Source organism: Hypomesus nipponensis, chromosome 3 (genome assembly GCF_054491055.1).
Source record: "Hypomesus nipponensis isolate SF chromosome 3, ASM5449105v1, whole genome shotgun sequence".
NCBI lineage: Eukaryota > Metazoa > Chordata > Actinopteri > Osmeriformes > Osmeridae > Hypomesus > Hypomesus nipponensis.
The window spans coordinates 17095399-17112525 of NC_140363.1; the positions used below are offsets into that span (position 1 = coordinate 17095399).

At 46.6% G+C, this 17127-nt stretch overlaps 1 protein-coding gene and 1 long non-coding RNA gene across 2 annotated transcripts; both read right to left on the minus strand.

Annotated features, from left to right (window-relative positions):
* Positions 1 to 1056: 1056 nt before the first annotated feature.
* On the minus strand, positions 1057 to 2997 carry LOC146300091 (uncharacterized). Its single transcript, XR_014734221.1, has 4 exons — positions 2719 to 2997; positions 2017 to 2115; positions 1763 to 1878; positions 1057 to 1612 (listed from the first exon to the last, which is right to left on the minus strand). It is a non-coding gene; the product is annotated as an uncharacterized LOC146300091 (long non-coding RNA).
* A 500-nt stretch (positions 2998 to 3497) lies between these two features.
* syt16 (synaptotagmin XVI) lies at positions 3498 to 12935 on the minus strand (the record flags this gene model as incomplete). Its single annotated transcript, XM_084683186.1, has 6 exons — positions 3498 to 5734; positions 5934 to 6123; positions 6375 to 6836; positions 8131 to 8453; positions 9929 to 10141; positions 12692 to 12935. Coding segments are annotated over 6 exons (1746 nt in total), but the record flags the coding sequence as incomplete, so codon positions are not given.
* Between the last annotated feature and the right edge of the window lie 4192 nt (positions 12936 to 17127).

Consider the following 17127-nt stretch of genomic DNA (forward strand, 5'->3'; position numbering starts at 1 on the left):
ATTCAAAACATGACAGGATCGACGTACTTTATTTATGAATTGTCAGCGAAGATAAACGGTGCCATCTTCTCCAGTTTTGACAAAATAGACATCCATGTGTGTGGGACATGCCCATTTTTCTCAAAATATAATTTCTTGTAAAATATTCTCCTTTCAGATCAAAAGGTTATTTTACAGTAAGGATCTTTGTTATTACACATTAATCTGCAACAAAGAAACAATTCTCCCACTGAATATATTTCACTCAAATACAGAAAACAAGATCTTGAATCCACATAGAAAATGAGCAATTATTCATCCGAGCAAGGATTTCATTTAGATGAAAACTTCAGTTGGGTCAGCGTTGACATAGCATGTCTTCTGCCAACCTAAACAAACATTTTTTACCAAATGAGATTTGGGCAATCATGCAAGCCTGCATGATAACTGGTTAGTAATGTTATCATTACAGGAGCACTGAGTCTTTGTAAATAAGGTAAATAAATAAGGTAAATAAGGTAGTTCAAAGCTACCGCACTTCATGCAATTAGAGTCTGAGCAACAACACTTGCAACCATTTCTTAACACAGGTTAATAAATCAGTAAAACACCCGTGAGGTTCAAACATATCTGTTCAGACATGGTAACTAATGAATGAGATGAGCATCTCTAATGCGGTCAAATCTTCTTCTGGACCAGCAGAGGGCAGCAAAGGGTTATGAAGAAAGCGAAACACCACACACAAAAAAAGCAAAATTGCACCGGCAGTACCTCTGCACATGTATGTTTCAAAATTGAGTGTTTTGTGATGACACTCTGAATTAGGACATTTTTGAGAAACACATGTTATTCTATAAATATACAAGAAAATATCTGATGATAAAAGAAACATACCAGCAGATACAAACCTTCCGAAACAAGGCAAGGTGCATTATTTGTACTGTGAGTATCCCTGAATAGGCTCATTTTTAATGAGCATCAACAATAAAAACAAAGTTCTGCATGGAGTCTCCTACATCAGCATATAAAGGCAGTGAAGCTGTAATAAAACGTCCTTTGAGGACAACAGACCTTGATTTCGACTGTCTTGACCAAACCTGTGGAAAATCTTACAAGGGGAAGCCTTCAGGCTGCGGTTCATCTATGTGTGAAATTGAAGGTTAAATCACAGTAAACCACACTCTGTACTGATGAGCAGCTTCCTATTCAAGCAATAAAAATAAAAATAAATAAATAAAAAAAACAGTCACCCGTTGTCATCCAGTTTATAGATCAGAACTTGATGGCTGTGGTTGGGGGTGATGCTGGGGCAGGTGCCTAGACTGTAGAGGCAGGTTGAAGAGGGGTATGGCACTAGGTGATAGTGTGGCATCTCCTCCAGCCCAAAGGATGGAGAACAGCAGTCTGCTACCACCACCTTCACCCGCTTCCTGTCTGGGTAGAGAAGTCTCCTCCCCGCGGGCAGCCTGGTGCCAGCCCCCTGCTTCTTTTCCTCCTCCTCATGGTGGATCTTTCTCAGGAGGTTGTTGATGAGCACCGAGCGTCGCAGGTACGCCTCTGGATCCTCCAGATACCTCATCTTCTCCAGGGAGATTTTGAGGATGCAGCTGCGATCCTCTTGCAGTATCAGGTGCTGCGGACGGAGGAGGGAAGGGATGAAGAGGAGTGACTACGCGTGTCAGAGAAGGAAACCTTGTCAGACACATTATCTCAGACATGATGACCGATTGAGGAACCGAACAATAGCATCGACTCATCTTAATCACAAAGCCATCGTCCGTACTTTTTGAAAATATCCATGTAGGTCTCCATGTAAATCCTCCTCTTCCGCATATTTCCTCTTGAAGTAGGCAACTTTCGACGTCGTTGAATGGTTTGATCTCTCTTAGTAGGAATGGACTGTTCCGAATGCACAATCAGAAACATTGCAATTACAATCTCTCTCTTACAATTGCAACATGAGATGCGGTCAGTGGATTGACAAAATATTACGTAACCACCACAGCCAGTGGCGGAGTCGCATCCACGCTCCGTTACCTGATGGTGATTGTCCAAAGCCACAAAAGAGCTCTCTGTCTTGAGTTCTGATTGCTTGGGCTACTCCTTTCTGAGCCTCGCACATTGCCCTCAGGGCCCCTACACGATCATAAAAGAGAGTAGGTGAGCTTACATTTGAATATTTTGAGAGTTAAATTGAACAGAACAATGGAGAGAGACAACCAATTGGAATAACGACACAACCCAGATATAAGAGATAACATTTTGTGTCATGCCATACAGGAAACATTTAGGTTCATTCACAACTGTATTCCACAAATAGACTTCCTGTAGTAGCTGCAGCATAAACCAACTAGCTGTCATATAAAAAATGAGCGGTCGTAAAGGATGAAGATAAGATATCTTGTGATACAGCCAAATGCAGGCAGATTTGGGGAATCTGAAAACGCTTAAAACTGGGTTAAGTGAGTGCGTGCGTGGGAAGCACATGCCTAATGTGCGTTGAATAGGGAATAGGGAAAGCGAGTTCTCATCCCACACACACCTGTAACCGATAATCAATTGCTCCTGCAGTGAACAGTAGAATGGCACGTCTTCAAAAATAACTGATAATTTAGCTTCATTAGCGCACTTGTGTAATACAGTGACACGCATTTTCTGATCAAAAATGTCGTTATTTGGTTACACGTTTACAGTTCACACACTTAAATGCAAGCAATGTATTTCGATTAGGATCATTACCTTAAAGTACTGATGTTCAACAGATGAAATGCGTTCCAAATTAGTAGGTAAAAGCTCTATTCAACATTGCCCGTGAGAATCGCTCTTTACTTGTCCAATGAGTGACCTTCCTTCTGTGCGACATTTACCGTCTGTGCCAATTATCCCCACTCCAAGCTTTGCCTGAAGTTTGTGCTTCACACCCAGTTGCCGTATCTCCGTTTTAATAATCCCTTCAGACTCCTGGGTCTTAAAATATCCCTTTCTGTGCAACAAGCAATAACACCATTCATTCTGAAACCTCATTGGTCCTCACAGAAGCAGATGTTTCCTGTTGCTAGGAGAGTCACTAGGCAATGATGACGCCTCATCATCAGGCTCCATTATTCTTGCATCCTCTCAATGCTCTCCTTGGTTTCCAAACCTCACTATACGTTTGGCGCGGTGTTGGAGCCAAAACGTGTATCGACATATTTCTGGACGAGTGGTGTATGCTATCAAATCAATTAAATCACCCACGTTTGTGGATAGCACTTGTACACACGATTTGATGTTGTTAAACATGGGAAGCTGCATCTCATATTTATTTCGCTAATACCCGGAATTAACCCAATCAAGCATATGTCAGATCTACCCATCCTTGGAATCACAAGATTGTATTCTTAATCGCCTCTAATTGTATGTCTGTGATTTCCTTGGAGCATTTTGGCCAACCTATTAGAACTAAAAATCCTACACTTGGCTGAAGCTGAGTGAGATTCAAAGAGCAAACGGTCACACATCTAACATAACAGCGATCCTTTTATTGTCAAGAACAAACCTGTGTGCAAAAGTAATTTGTGCCTCTTTTTTTTTAACATGCGTTTTCCAAGCACCATGTAAACATTACAAGATCAAATGTTTATGCATGCAATTGCAATCGTACAACTGCATTCAGAGGAACACCAAAGTATAAGCATCACATGCTAGATTTCCCTCCATAAATGGATACGTCATCCTTACATTACAGGCACTTCAATTCATCAGACTGTCAGACTTTTAGTTTTAGATAAGCATGCAGTAAAACACACTGGTTTATTACATGTACACTAAGCGTTTCAAAAATATATAAGGATTATGTACAGCAACTCTCGACATGCATAAATACATGAAAATATGTGTATTAAATATAGTACATAACAATCAAATATATAAATTTAACTTGTGAATATGGGGAATAACTATTAACTATCAAGTCATTGAAACAACATAGGCTTTTCCTGTAAAAGCATGACATCTGTTAAATACAGTGGTCTCACTCCAATGTACATTACGGGCATATTAAATCTCTGCACACTCAAAAAATGGGGGCATGTTGTTCTCACTTGAAGATGAATGAAGTGGTTTTAATCTTGGATAGGAATGTAAACATTGACAGGCAATTTCTCCCCCCTCTTTTCAAAGAAGGTTTCAGCAGTATCAAAGATAAATTAAGTATTTGTCAAAGCAATCACTGCCAATCACTTTGAGGTGGAGTGATTAATCTTTGGAAATTAACTTGGTAAGGGGTCACGTGATTCTATACGGGGGTCATTTCAAAGTAAATCGAGTCATTTGATTGACCTACTTTATCCAAGCAATTCTAAAGGTTACAAATTCAAGTCCTTAAAAAGGGGCGGCTGACCTTGCCTCCCTCTGCTGTTCCAGTACAGAACCTTTCAGCATCCTCCTCCGTGTTAAACTGTGACGATAACCCTAGAGGGGTTGAAGGTTGACTAGCTACATAAACAAATGTAATCACTCAGTGCAACGGCTGCCATATGATTCAATGAAGCCAAGGGAAGCTGGGCCAAGACCGAGCATTAGCATCATCAGGGTGTGGAGTCCAAGGACCGTAAGCACCAATTACCACCCAAAAATCACACACTGCCAGGGTAATTCATCGCATGTTATTAACAGCTGCACTGGGATATTTAAAGCTTCTTTTCAGCTCAGCATTGATGGGTGTTTAAATAAGCTTTGCCCAGGGAACACACTGCTTAGGCACTAAGAAAGGGCCTGCTGCTTCATCATTCCTCCTGTGATACACAGACTCAGGGAGGGCAGATGTTCTCGTCAAATGAGGGCAAGGTCTGCTGAGCTGCCAGTCCTTCTGGTGAGACAGAGGAGGAAGAGGAGGAGGGGGCAGAGGATTGAGAACAGGGAGGTAGCAGACCAGTATTTTAGTGACTGAATGTGGGAAAGGTGAACGAGTCTTTGATTCCGAAATCTATAAAATCATCATTGAACCAACATTTTTACATAACAGTACTTTTGCCCAAACAATCTTTGACATCTTCAAACTGTAGTCGGTGCAGACTACATTCCCACTGCTCACAATAACTAGATATTTGACATTGAAACGTAGATGAAACTAGTCCACTGTGATCATTTGTCATAATTCATTTCACAGGATAAACGTAAAGATCTTTCAAAACTGCGTCATCATGACCGCATGATTTCTTTTTTTGCACCTGATTTCTTTTCTCTATCATGTCAGTTTTCACAAAACTTCGCTCACAGATAATGTAAACCATCGTCTGGGGCAGCCAAATGAGAGGATGGAGCCCTGTAGCATCCAGAGACAGGTGTGAGAGCCAAACCAACAGCCCTATAGCATCCAGAGACAGGTGTGAGAGCCAAACCAACAGGGTTGTGGGGACTACATTCCTCCCTGTCCACCTCTCCTGACCCCGCCCTGGTCGTCAGGCCTCCAGAAGCACGTGCCAGCGGCAGGCCTGCTGGCCGCGACCCTCTTTCATGTCCTGCCAGTGCAGCTGTTCCTCCTCTCCGCTGCTGTTCTGGCCCAGGGCGATCCAGCCCACCATCTCCTTGCGCTTCATGCTGCGCCGGTTGTAGATGGACACCATGAGGGTGACGTCGGACAGCTGGAACAGAGCCACCTGGAAGACAAACGTCTCCTTGTAGACGGGGTTGGGCTGGCCACGGCGCACCGACGTCTTGCAGCGAGAGATCTCCTGGCCCACCGAGTTCAGCAGGGTCAGTTTTCCGTACGTGTCTGTCGGAAACCAGAGGGGAACGAGACGCCATGTCGTGAAATATGAGTGTTTATGTGCGTGTGTGAGTGTTTCTGTGTATGTGTTTCTGTGTGTGCGTGGTCTGTGTGTTTCAGTGTGGTGTGTGTGTTTCTGTGTGTGTGTTTCTGTGTGTGTGGTGTGTTTGTGTTTCTGTGTGTGTGTGTGCTTCAGGGGGCTTACCCGGGGGTCTGTTGATGGCCAGGTTGCGGAAGTGGCTGCCCTTGATGAGCTCCACAGACATGCGTCCTGTGGTGGCGTTGTAGGTCAGGCCCACCAGCAGCTCCGGGACCCCCCCGTGAGTCAGAGACTGAGTCGAAGACGCGCTGTCGCTCTGGGACACCCCAGACAGGCTCAGCTGAGAGTCCACACTCTGATGGACACCATGACAACGTTAGAAGGTGAGAAGGTGATGTCACAATAAACCTTGCGATGCTCCAGTGAGCCTGTGCTGTCATGGTATTAGCCGTAATAATAATAATCTATTCATTAAGCAGTTTGCTTTCATAACAACAGGTCAGACACAGGGGGAATCCGAACCTGTGAGCTCTCGCTCCCTCTGCCGTCGAATGCTCTAATTGCTGAGCAACACCCACCAGCTGTTGTAGCGGTCTGTGGCCTTACCTTCATGTTGCTGCGAGGCTCCAGGACCAGAGTGGTCTCAGCCACGCCCCCTTCAGGGTTCAAACCCGCCAGACGAAGCACCCTCTCCCCCATCATCTTCTCCCGGGACATCCGCCCCCCCAGGGCGTAGAGCCGGAACCTCAGGGCCGACACCGCCAGGTCCGCCTGCTCCACGCGGGAGAAGCGGAAGGTTTCGTTGAAGTGGGGCAGCGCCCCCTTCTGGACGGAGGTTTTATGCCGCTGCTTCTTGGCCGGGAGGAGGACCACGTGCACCTGCCAGGAGTCCATCCCGCTGCGCTCCTTGTCGGGGATGTCCCGGGCCACCACCACGGTCACCAGCAGCTTCTCCACGTCTGCCTTGTGCTCCAGGGCGATGATGAGATCCCCGCATTTGGGGATTGGGGGGCGGGAGCGGGCGGCGGGGGCGGTGGCAGAGAACCCTTCCCCCGGGGGATGCTCTTGCTGAGGGAGGGAGAAAACATGAAGCTTAGCGGGTCAGAGCTTTTGACTGCAGACTAAGAGGTTACAGGTTCTAATCCCGACCTCTTGTATGACGCTTTGGATAAAAGCGTCTGCTAAATGAAAGGGATTTTTATGAACTCAACACAGATATACCGGGATGGCAATGAGATAATCTAACTAGAAACGCTGTGCATTTTAATAGGGCATCATCATCATTTGATTACTGTAATCACATGAACGATAACATCTGCCACATGGAACCTGAATAGAAGGAGATCAATGCAATGAAGCCGAAGTCTGACCTCAGCCAAGCAGCACCTCACACGGTCAACAAACACCACGGCGATTGTGTCACCATGTTGACAGAACGGGAGGAGTGTTGGCGTTGGCACGGCAACCGCGGATAAGATAAGATAATCACAGTTGTCGTCCGCGCGGAGCGTACAGCACATGTCAGGTGAAGGGCTCTTCTTCAAGCTACATATCGGGCATCGAGCACCACAGATCTTTGGCTCCACAAGTCTCTAAATGATGATGGCCATCTTCACATCGGAATGAGAGACGCCTCTCGTTTCCATGTGGAGATGAAACGAGCGGGCTCCGCTCTCAGCACGGATTGCTCCCAATTCTATTGTGTGGATTGGCGGCTAAGAGGCGCTTTTATGCTACCACACACATCATCAACACACACACACACAAACAAATACACACACACACACACAAACAAACACACACCATCGCACACCAACAAGCTGTTGCGGGCGTCTGGGCTCGGGTAAGCACTGGGCCCAGTGCCGATGTCACCCACCCACTCACCATCACCTCTCTCTAACTGGGCTGATAATCAATCATGACACATTAGTACTTTAGCACAGTAACACACTGACACCAAGCGTCGTCATTAGCAACACACACAGACACTTTGGTTTAACAGGCTGGGTTTAGCCATTCCAAACGTCAGATTCATATTCATGAGGTTTGTTACACAAGGCATGAGGAAGGAGTCGTGTATCGTACAGAAAGCCTGAGGGGGACTATGCCACGCTTGTCTTGGAGTGCCCAAATTCAGTTAGGTTGGAAAACACAGCTAAAAAATATGTCTTGTTAAAATTCCAAGCCTCTAACTGTCGGTTCTGATTCAAGCCTGTCTTCCTTCTCTTTCCATCACAAAGCCCTCAACACTATCCCCCTGATGAAGCTCAGAGTACCATGCAGGTACACGTCTTTTTAGTCTTCAGAGACATAACTTTTCTCTGGGCTTCGTGTTGGTGACTGGGCCTCCCATCTGCAGTACCTCAGGGCTCCATGTGGAGGAGCTGTCAGTGGCGTCGTTGTTCTCCTGGTCGTCTACGGCCGTCTCCATCTCCAGGCTTCCCTCCGTGTCCCGTCGGCTCATGCCGGGGGCCGGGCTGGCCTCTGTGACCCCCCTGCCCAGCGAGCCTTCCCCCAGGGGGCCATCCAGAGCCTCGTCCACGACCTGGGAGCGCACGGAGCCAGGCCTCTCGCCCTGCTGAGACAGCGGGTCTCTGGGACCCTGGGCGTTCAGGGGGTCCTGGTCTCTGGGACCCTGGGCGTCAAGGGGGTCCTGGTAACTTAGCCTGCTCTGGGTATCCATGTCTGGGGAGGGACACAGATTGTGACATGGTGATTAGCAACTATGTACACATCCACGATCGATGGATCTTATGTCAGCAGGTTGCCTGGCGATGTGCTGTACGTTTGCAAGCAAGCACAAAGTAATTGAATCACTATTCATCCACAGACCACGTGATCGGCCCACTTAAGCACATACAATTATATTGTTATGCAACTCTTTATGGCCCATTCAGGGCTGGGTTGGTACAAACTGTACCTCAGTCTGATCAATGACAATTAACTCCAATTCAGTATCTCATTATGTCATTGTTGTAAGTGAGTATTCACCATGGCAACATTGACTCATCAGAGCGTGTCCTGGGGTTTCGATTGGCTGTTATGTCATTCAGGCTCTCACATGCTGGCTGGAGGGAAGAACATGCTAGAGATAACATGGGATAGCCGAGGTCAAGTTGCCGTGAATCTCACGAGACAGTGTGTGTGTGTGTTTGTGTGTGTGTGTGTGTGTGTGAGTGTGTGTGTGTGTGTGTGTGAGTGTGTGTGTGTGTGTGTGAGAGTGTGTGTGTGTGAGTGTGTGTGTGTGTGTGTGTGTGTGTGTGTGTGTGTGTGTGTGAGAGTGTGTGTGTGTGAGTGTGTGTGTGTGTGTGTGTGTGTGAGTGTGTGTGTGTGTGTGTGTGTGTGTGTGTGTGTGTGAGAAGTGAGGATTCAGTAAGGATTGAGAAGATGTCTTAAGGATAAGTCTCTTTCCCTTTGGTTTCAGTATCCCCACCATATGTATAATGTTGCCTTGGTAGGCTGTCACTATAATCTAATCCTTCTAATACCATGTTTAAGACACCCCATACCCATCTCAACACATTCCTAATGAATCAAAAGACCCAGGGGGCTATCTTTCTGCCCTACGTTGATCTGGCAACAGAGTGGTCCAATCAAGCTAAGCTCTTTACAGACATTAATCCGTGTTGAAAATGGTATTTGGGATTCAGGGCATTAGGTGGAATCATCCTGCTGGATCACAACTATATATACACACGTGTCCATATGTCTGTTTTGTGCTTTGTGGTGTAAAATGTATGTACAGTGGTTGCTCTTTAATGCACTCTGAGTATGACATTAGGTATCTATGCTTATCTTTTAGTGACCACTGTGTGTTTGTGCGTGGTGTGTGTGTGTGTGTACATGTCTGTGAGCGTGTGAGTGAGACAGAGAGTGTGTGTGAGTATTTCTGTGTGTGTGAGTGAGTGTGACTGTACATTTACATTACATTTAGTCATTTAGCAGACACTCTTACCCAGAGCGACTTACAGTAAGTACAGGGACATTCCCCCCCAGGTAAGTAGGGTGAAGTGCCTTGCCCAAGGACACAAAGTCATTTGGCACGGCAGGGAATCGACCCGGCAACCTTCCGATTACTTGCCGGACTCCCTCAGCGCTCAGCCATCTGACTCCCTGTAATCTGTTAGCGTGTGAGTGAGTGTATGTGTGTTTTCTGGTACCTTCAAAGTCGGAGGGCTCTGTGCTGCCCTCTTCCTGGTCTGACAGCAGGCGCGTGAAGGGCCGCTGGGACGGTGCAGGCTGGGATAGTGCCTCGGAGGGGGCCGTGCAGCGGAAGCTCTGGGATCGCGACACTGAGATCTCAAACTGCTTCACTATCTCCTCCTCACTGTCAGACGAGCTGGAGTCATCCTCGTCATCCCCATAGCTGTTCACTGTAGGGGTCACACACACACACACAGACATACAAAGGTTCATGCGGGGGGAAGGAGAGACTAGAGCAGGCAGAAGTTACTGAGGACTCAAACATAGAGGGGGAGGATGTGAGGAGATGAAGGGAAGGAGTTGAGGAAAGGTGAGAAGAGCAGAGAGGAGAGCGCAGAGGAAGGAAGGAAAGCAGAGAAAGCAGAACAGATAGAGGAGAGATGAGAGGAAAGAGGAGGGGAGAGGAGAAGACAGAAGAGAGAGGAGAAGAGAGGAGAAGAGGAAAGGAGAGCAGAGCGGAGAGGTGATGGATGGAGTCTGCAAAGTAACAAGAGGGAAAGCAGAAAATAAAAAAGAGAAAAGCATATCAACACAAATAAAGCTCTCTGAACTCTGCCAAACGTAGTTGCCATGAAGGATCTGAAAGTGAGAGGAACCATGTTTAAATCACAAAGCCAATATAGAGTAACGGTTACTGTTATCTTTAAATCTTCAACCTGGTTAGCAGACTAGCATCCTGAGTTTATAATTGGCTGACAACAGACTGACTGACGTTGTAATAGAGATCTGTGTCATATCGCCCCCGTCTCATTGATCAGTGCAGGTCACCAAGCATGACATGTACCTCTGTACCTGAGCCATCACCATGGTTACAGGATAGCGCCGGTGAGTGGGCGAATGGCAGCTGATTGATTTACCACGGTCCCGCCCACTTCTGGTGTTTGACACGTCTCCAGGAACGTAGTGTGTGTGCGTGTCTGTGTGTGTGCGTGTCAGTGTGTGTGTCTGTGTGTGTCTGTGTGTGTGTGTGTGTGTGCATTTGAGGCGCTGTCTAGCCTGCAGTCGTCTGCTGATCCTATTCCTACTAACTCCGTTATTATCACTTGAATGCTAGTAATCAAAACGCTTCACTCTCACATGAGCATCATTCAAAGACCTTGTCGTCTCACAAAGACCAGGCTGAACCCACACACAACGCCTTTATAACCACGCACACTAATGCACCCCTCATTTCGCCAGAATCTCAACCAAATCACAGTGAGAGCGCATCCAGATTAAATGAACTTCGATCTCTGGAACACACAGCAGGCATCGAATGACTGGGCTTCAATCTCCATAACTCTCCTGACTACAGGAGCAGCACATGTCATGTCGTGGAGGTATATGAATGCATATGTTGCAGGAAGCCTCCTGGAGTGACCTTCAGAAACACTCAGGCCTCTCTGTTCCTATGCAACCGTGACAGCTCACACTGGAGGGCTTATGGAGACGGCCATTCTCAAAGCCCTTCGTTTAAAAGCTGGCTACGCTCAAAGTGACTAATGCAGGCACAATACTCTCTCAAGAATAGGTATGTGTGAAGTGAAGTGTTTCATTCAATGTTTCAGGAGTCGCTGTGCTGTTCCCGAGGTGATGAGAAAGGCTGTGGAGACTACAACCCAGATGTCATGTTCAGCAGCTGGCTGTCTCAGAAGAGATTGGTCCATTTCCCCTGACTGAAATGGGAGTCAGATGGCTGAACGGTGAGGGAGTCGGGCTAGTAATCAGAAGGTTGCTGGATCGATTCCCTGCCGTGCCAAATTACGTTGTGTCCTTGGGCAAGGCACTTCACCCTACTTGCCTCGGGGAAATGTCCCTGTACTTACTGTAAGTCGCTCTGGATAAGAGCGTCTGCTAAATGAAAATGTAATGTATCTGTGTGTGTATGTGGGTGTGAACCTGTAAGCTTATATGTGTGAGCGTGTGTGTGCGTGCGTGTTTGTGTGTGATTCCAAGCAGCCCTGAACACTGTTTACAGTAATGTTCCTATCCTGGATGTATCCTGGACAGGTAGAATATCAGCTCAGGATACACTGGATGTTTGTGTTTGAGAGAGAGCAAACATACAATTCCAAAACTGATATACATGAGTAGTCAACCTACCTCAGAGTCTGACCTGAGCTATCATGTAATGGCTCGAATCTTCACTGAATTGAGTGTAACAAGGCATCCTAATACACTAATGTCTCAATAGAGATGTTTGCTTAAGGAACTATCTGGAAAAGCAAGAGTCCTAAGCAGCTACGATATCGCAGAGAGCTCGTGGTTTACCTTTAGCTTAAGAAAGGTGTTTGACAGGACAGATAAGGATGACGTGTGTCATATGTTGTACTGAGCATACCTTTCCAGGATATTATATTAGTCATGCCATTGTAGTACATTTCTCCAAGCTAAGTAAGCCTAGCAGGAAGCTGGTATATTGTGATGAGATATTGATATTGGTATAATAAAAGAGCACTAACTGGATCAATACTGATGAGCAGTGATGTTACATTAGTATCCTTCAATGGTAGTCCCAACCCAACCCTCCCGCCCATTGCCCACAGTTGTCCAGAATCCCTACAACCTCCTCCCTCTACCCCCTCCTCCTCCTCCCTCTACCCCTTTATCCTCCTCCCTCCCCCTCCTCCCTCCCCCCTCCTCCCTCCTCCCTCCCCCCTCCTCCTCCCTCTACCCCCTCCTCCTCCTCTTCCTCCCTCCCCCCTCCTTCCCCCCAACCCCTCCAGAGGCGGTCCACTCACCCAGCCCCTGGCGGATCCCAGGCCGGCTACGAGAGCCTTTCTTGCGGCCGTGCTGCTCAAGGCAGGGCAGCCCTCCGACTCGTGAGAAGCACAACTTCTTATTGATGAAGAGGAAGAGGACGGCCAGGACCACCACGAAGACCCCGACGGCCGACAGGAAGCCTATGGCCTCGGGGGTGACTGTGAGAGACAGAGGACACACGATGACACACTGATCAGACCACACAAACAGACAGTCTGGACACACACACACACACACACAGGCACACACACAGACAGAAAAGGAAGTCTTTTATTATCAGAGCTACAAGAATCATTTGATAAACATGAGGGGAAAAAACTGGATGTTTGGGTTAACAAACATGTTTCTGGATACTGCATCAAGTGTTTTGTTTTGATCTAAAACAATTGTTGGCTGAACTGTATCAGCTAGTATTACATTCAGTGAAATTGTAAACAAACAAATCATATGAAATTTGAGTGGGTGATGGTGACTATGTCAGTAACATAGAGACAATGCATAGTCCAACTCTTGTAACATCCCTTCTACTGAGAAGCTTCTTAATTTATTGTGAAATGATTCTGCAGAGAAGCTGTGGTCCTCATCTTCACAATCCTACCCTTATTAGGGCTTGTTTAGTTTCCTGCTCTGGGTAAAGGGTCTGGCCACTGTCCTATAAAGGCCATGAGTGGGACTTCTGTACACAGAGAAAGAAAAGAGAGAGAAGACTGAGAAGAGATAGTGAGAGGGAGAAAGAGGAGAAGAAGAGAGAGAGAGGAGTCAGTGAACAAGATAGGAGAAGAAGAAAGAGTAACAGAGAAGAGAGAGGAGAGGAAGAGAGAGAGAGGAGTCAGTGAACAAGATAGGAGAAGAAGAAAGAGTAACAGAGAAGAGAGAGGAGAGGAAGAGAGAGAGAGGAGTCAGTGAACAAGATAGGAGAAGAAGAAAGAGTAACAGAGAAGAGAGAGGAGAGGAAGAGAGAGAGAGGAGTCAGTGAACAAGATAGGAGAAGAAGAAAGAGTAACAGAGAAGAGAGAGGAGAGGAAGAGAGAGAGAGGAGTCAGTGAACAAGATAGGAGAAGAAGAAAGAGTAACAGAGAAGAGAGAGAAAGAAAGGGTGAGTCGTGTAGAGAGAGGAGAGACAGAGAGCACTCCAGTCTGAATGAGCAGACAGACCCTTCTCCAGAAGATGAATACTCAAACAAGAGGGTGCCGTGTTTGGTCGTTTCCACGACAACCTCCAAAGTGGATTCGAATCAATGGAAAGAAAAAAAAGAGGGGTTTACCATGACTCCATGCCCTGAGGAAACAACTGTCCCAACTGGCATCATGTCAACACTAAAGAACAGATTAGCGTAGGTGTGTGTGGGTGAATGCCCCTATTTGTGTGTTTGTGTGTATATTCTCATGCAAAAGACACTGATACATATTTTACAATCCCCTTGTCAATGTCTTAAACCCATCATTCTCTCCTTCAAGTCTTTTGAATTCTCTGCAGCACTTCTCAACCTCTTCCTAAACCCCCAAGGTCCACATTTGTTATTCCACTGTGTCGTGTGTGGTTGAGTGGGCGTATTCCTCTCTCTCTTTGTGTTCGCGTCTGTGTAGATCTTCAAGCCGTGTAGGCGCCGACTACTCCAGTATTCCCGCACTGACATCAACATGCACTGAGCAGAGCAGACACTGGTAGTGTGACCCCAAAACAAGCTATCTGGAGCTCCCATTGGAGCTGCACACAGACAGACACCTCACTGTCCCCCTCTCAGAGCCCCCTGTGTCTGCCTGCAGATGGACAGGAAATGGTCCTGGGTCAGGGGTTGGCCTGACACCTGCTACTCCTACAGAGCCCGCAGCAGTGCAATCTGCCATCTAGCCGACACACACACACACACGCGCGCGTGTGCGCCGAGCCCACACACAATCACGGAAAGACACACACACACGTATCAGATGAGCTAACGCACCACAGCGGACCTCACAGGCAGAGGTACCTTCACTGCCATGTGAGTCAGACAGTGGTGGAACTTCAAAAGCTGCCTTTGAAAGCGAGGGCAGATGAGGGATGCCCAGAGCGGGGCAAGGGCAGCCCAGAGGAGAGGAGCTAATCACCCACATTAATGACTTTACAGCACACAGGCAGGCAGCACCAAGCCCCTTTGTTCTCGCACACCAATCACATCCCTTAAACGGCTCTGTGTTGTAATAACTTTCATGGACTAATGAGCCGTCATTTGGACTGTTCTCTTGTACTGGACATTTCTTCTCCCCCCCCCCCCCCCCCCTCCCCGGCGCCATGGAAACACATCAAAGAGTTATCAGTTCTCCACTCGCTAGTTTGACTTCAAAGCCGGGTAGAGAAGTCAGCAGCATAATAATCAAGCTATTGTAATATTCACACATAAGCACGCCGACACCCTGGTCATGCACATGATGAATACTAAAAAACGGGACCATGCACAGGCATTAATATTCAGACGCATCCCAACGCCCATCAACAGAAATCTTACATCCCCAGCCAACTCTGTGCCCTCTGGCTTCGAGCACACTGGGAGACACAGCAGAGACAGATCAACACTCACCTGTACGTGCCTAAGTCGAATCAAAACACTTCAGAACAAGAGTCCTTTTGATAGAGCAGTGAATTCTACTCATTAGCCAGGCTCGGGAGAGAGAAAACTCAGAGAAACACAGGTGTGTAGCTGGGAAGGAGGCAGGGCCTGGAGAACTCTGGTATGTTGTGTGTTTGTTCAGTATGAGTGAGCCTGTTGTTTGAGGGCACAGGTGTGGCGCAAGCCAGGCACAGATACAGGTGTGTGTGTGTGTGTGTGTGTGTGTTGGTGAGAATATGAATGGAGTGGACCTTCCTCCCCCCAAGTCTAAGCCTTGTTACAAAAATATACTGCTGATTATTTATCGTGGCACAATGGTAAGCATTTGTGATGCATGAACAGGTGGATGTGTTTGTGTCAACAGAATCACAGAGGTCAAAGCGGCCAAACTGGACCTGGTTGCATGTGCTTTCCTCTGTGTCCACCACCTCAAGCCCATTGGCCACCACACACACACACACCTGAGAATCACACTTGGTTTCCTTGGAAACTGCCCAACGGCTCTGTTAAGAGATAATAATGTGTGTTCCTTTGCCCACACACATAAAGGACCCATGTTACCATGGCGCTGTCAGTCCTGCCTTGATTGGACAGGAAGAGGAGGTTCTAGTGACAGAGGTGAGTCATTGTCCTGGGTTCACTGGGATTGACTCTTAGGAACAAGACACATGTTCAGCCTGAGAGCACAACAATCTTGTCTCTATAGACACAAACTAATCACTATGAAACTGTGAATTGAGCTGCTGATAATGCAGTATTTATTTTATTTTTTTACAATCAGCATGCGACTTATGACTTTACATGATTAGATTGCATGCTATTTGCTTTAAGATCATGAAGGTTTTCACTCCTGTTATGGTAATAAGGCCTAATCATAGCTGCACCATCACAATGTTAATATCCAGATGCCCTCTGCTGGTTACCTTCAGTCGATGCACCCTCCACATAAACTGACATATAATGTGACCAAATGTAATGGCTCCACCTGTTGGCTAATTTCAGTAATTGAAAACCAACAGATCTGATTCTCAATTTATAAACATGACAAAACCCTTCAGGCTAACAATCTTTCCATAATGAATCTACTGAGGTGTTGTTGACGAGTTTGTTAGTCAACTAACCAGACGGTAAGAGATGCTTGCTAAGTGAGAGTTCAAATGAAGCTAATGTTTTTCTCGAAAGAAACTCTCGTTAAATTCTACGAAAGCGACCCCCAAAAATCTCAAACTAAAGCAGTTCTTAATAAAAGCATAATAACAACATCTTACGGATCCCAGGAGGAGTCTGTGTGTCCTGTGAGTCTGGATATCCTGTTTTTCTCTCCATGCTTTCCCTGCATCAGGATCCAGAAGTCTAGCTTCTGGTCTGCAGAACTGGTCTCTGGTCTCTCAACCCTTTCCTCTACGTCTGGCTCTGCTCTCTGACCAGGCACCGACTCTCTCAGTCGTTCTAAGTGTTCTTCCTGCTTCCTGTCTCGCAGGGCAAGATGGAACACCCTTCCTGAATGCCGCTTCGAGGCCCGACAACAGAAGAAGTGATGAAAGTAAAATGCCTGTCAGCCAGGACACAACAAAATCCAACACTGTCCAACTGTTAAATGATCAACTGTTTTTCTTGCTCACTTAAAAGACAATCATCAGACATATATTTCCATTAGCTAATGTCTGCTATTAGCAACCATACAGAGGGGTTAAACAACATAGCAAATCAATCGACAGAAGAAAAAGAAGAGGGCTGATTCGGTTTCTTAATTCGGCTAATTTGTTTGTACTGACATGCACTCTCAATCTTCTCCACTAGATATTACTCATCAGGCCTCAGTGGAT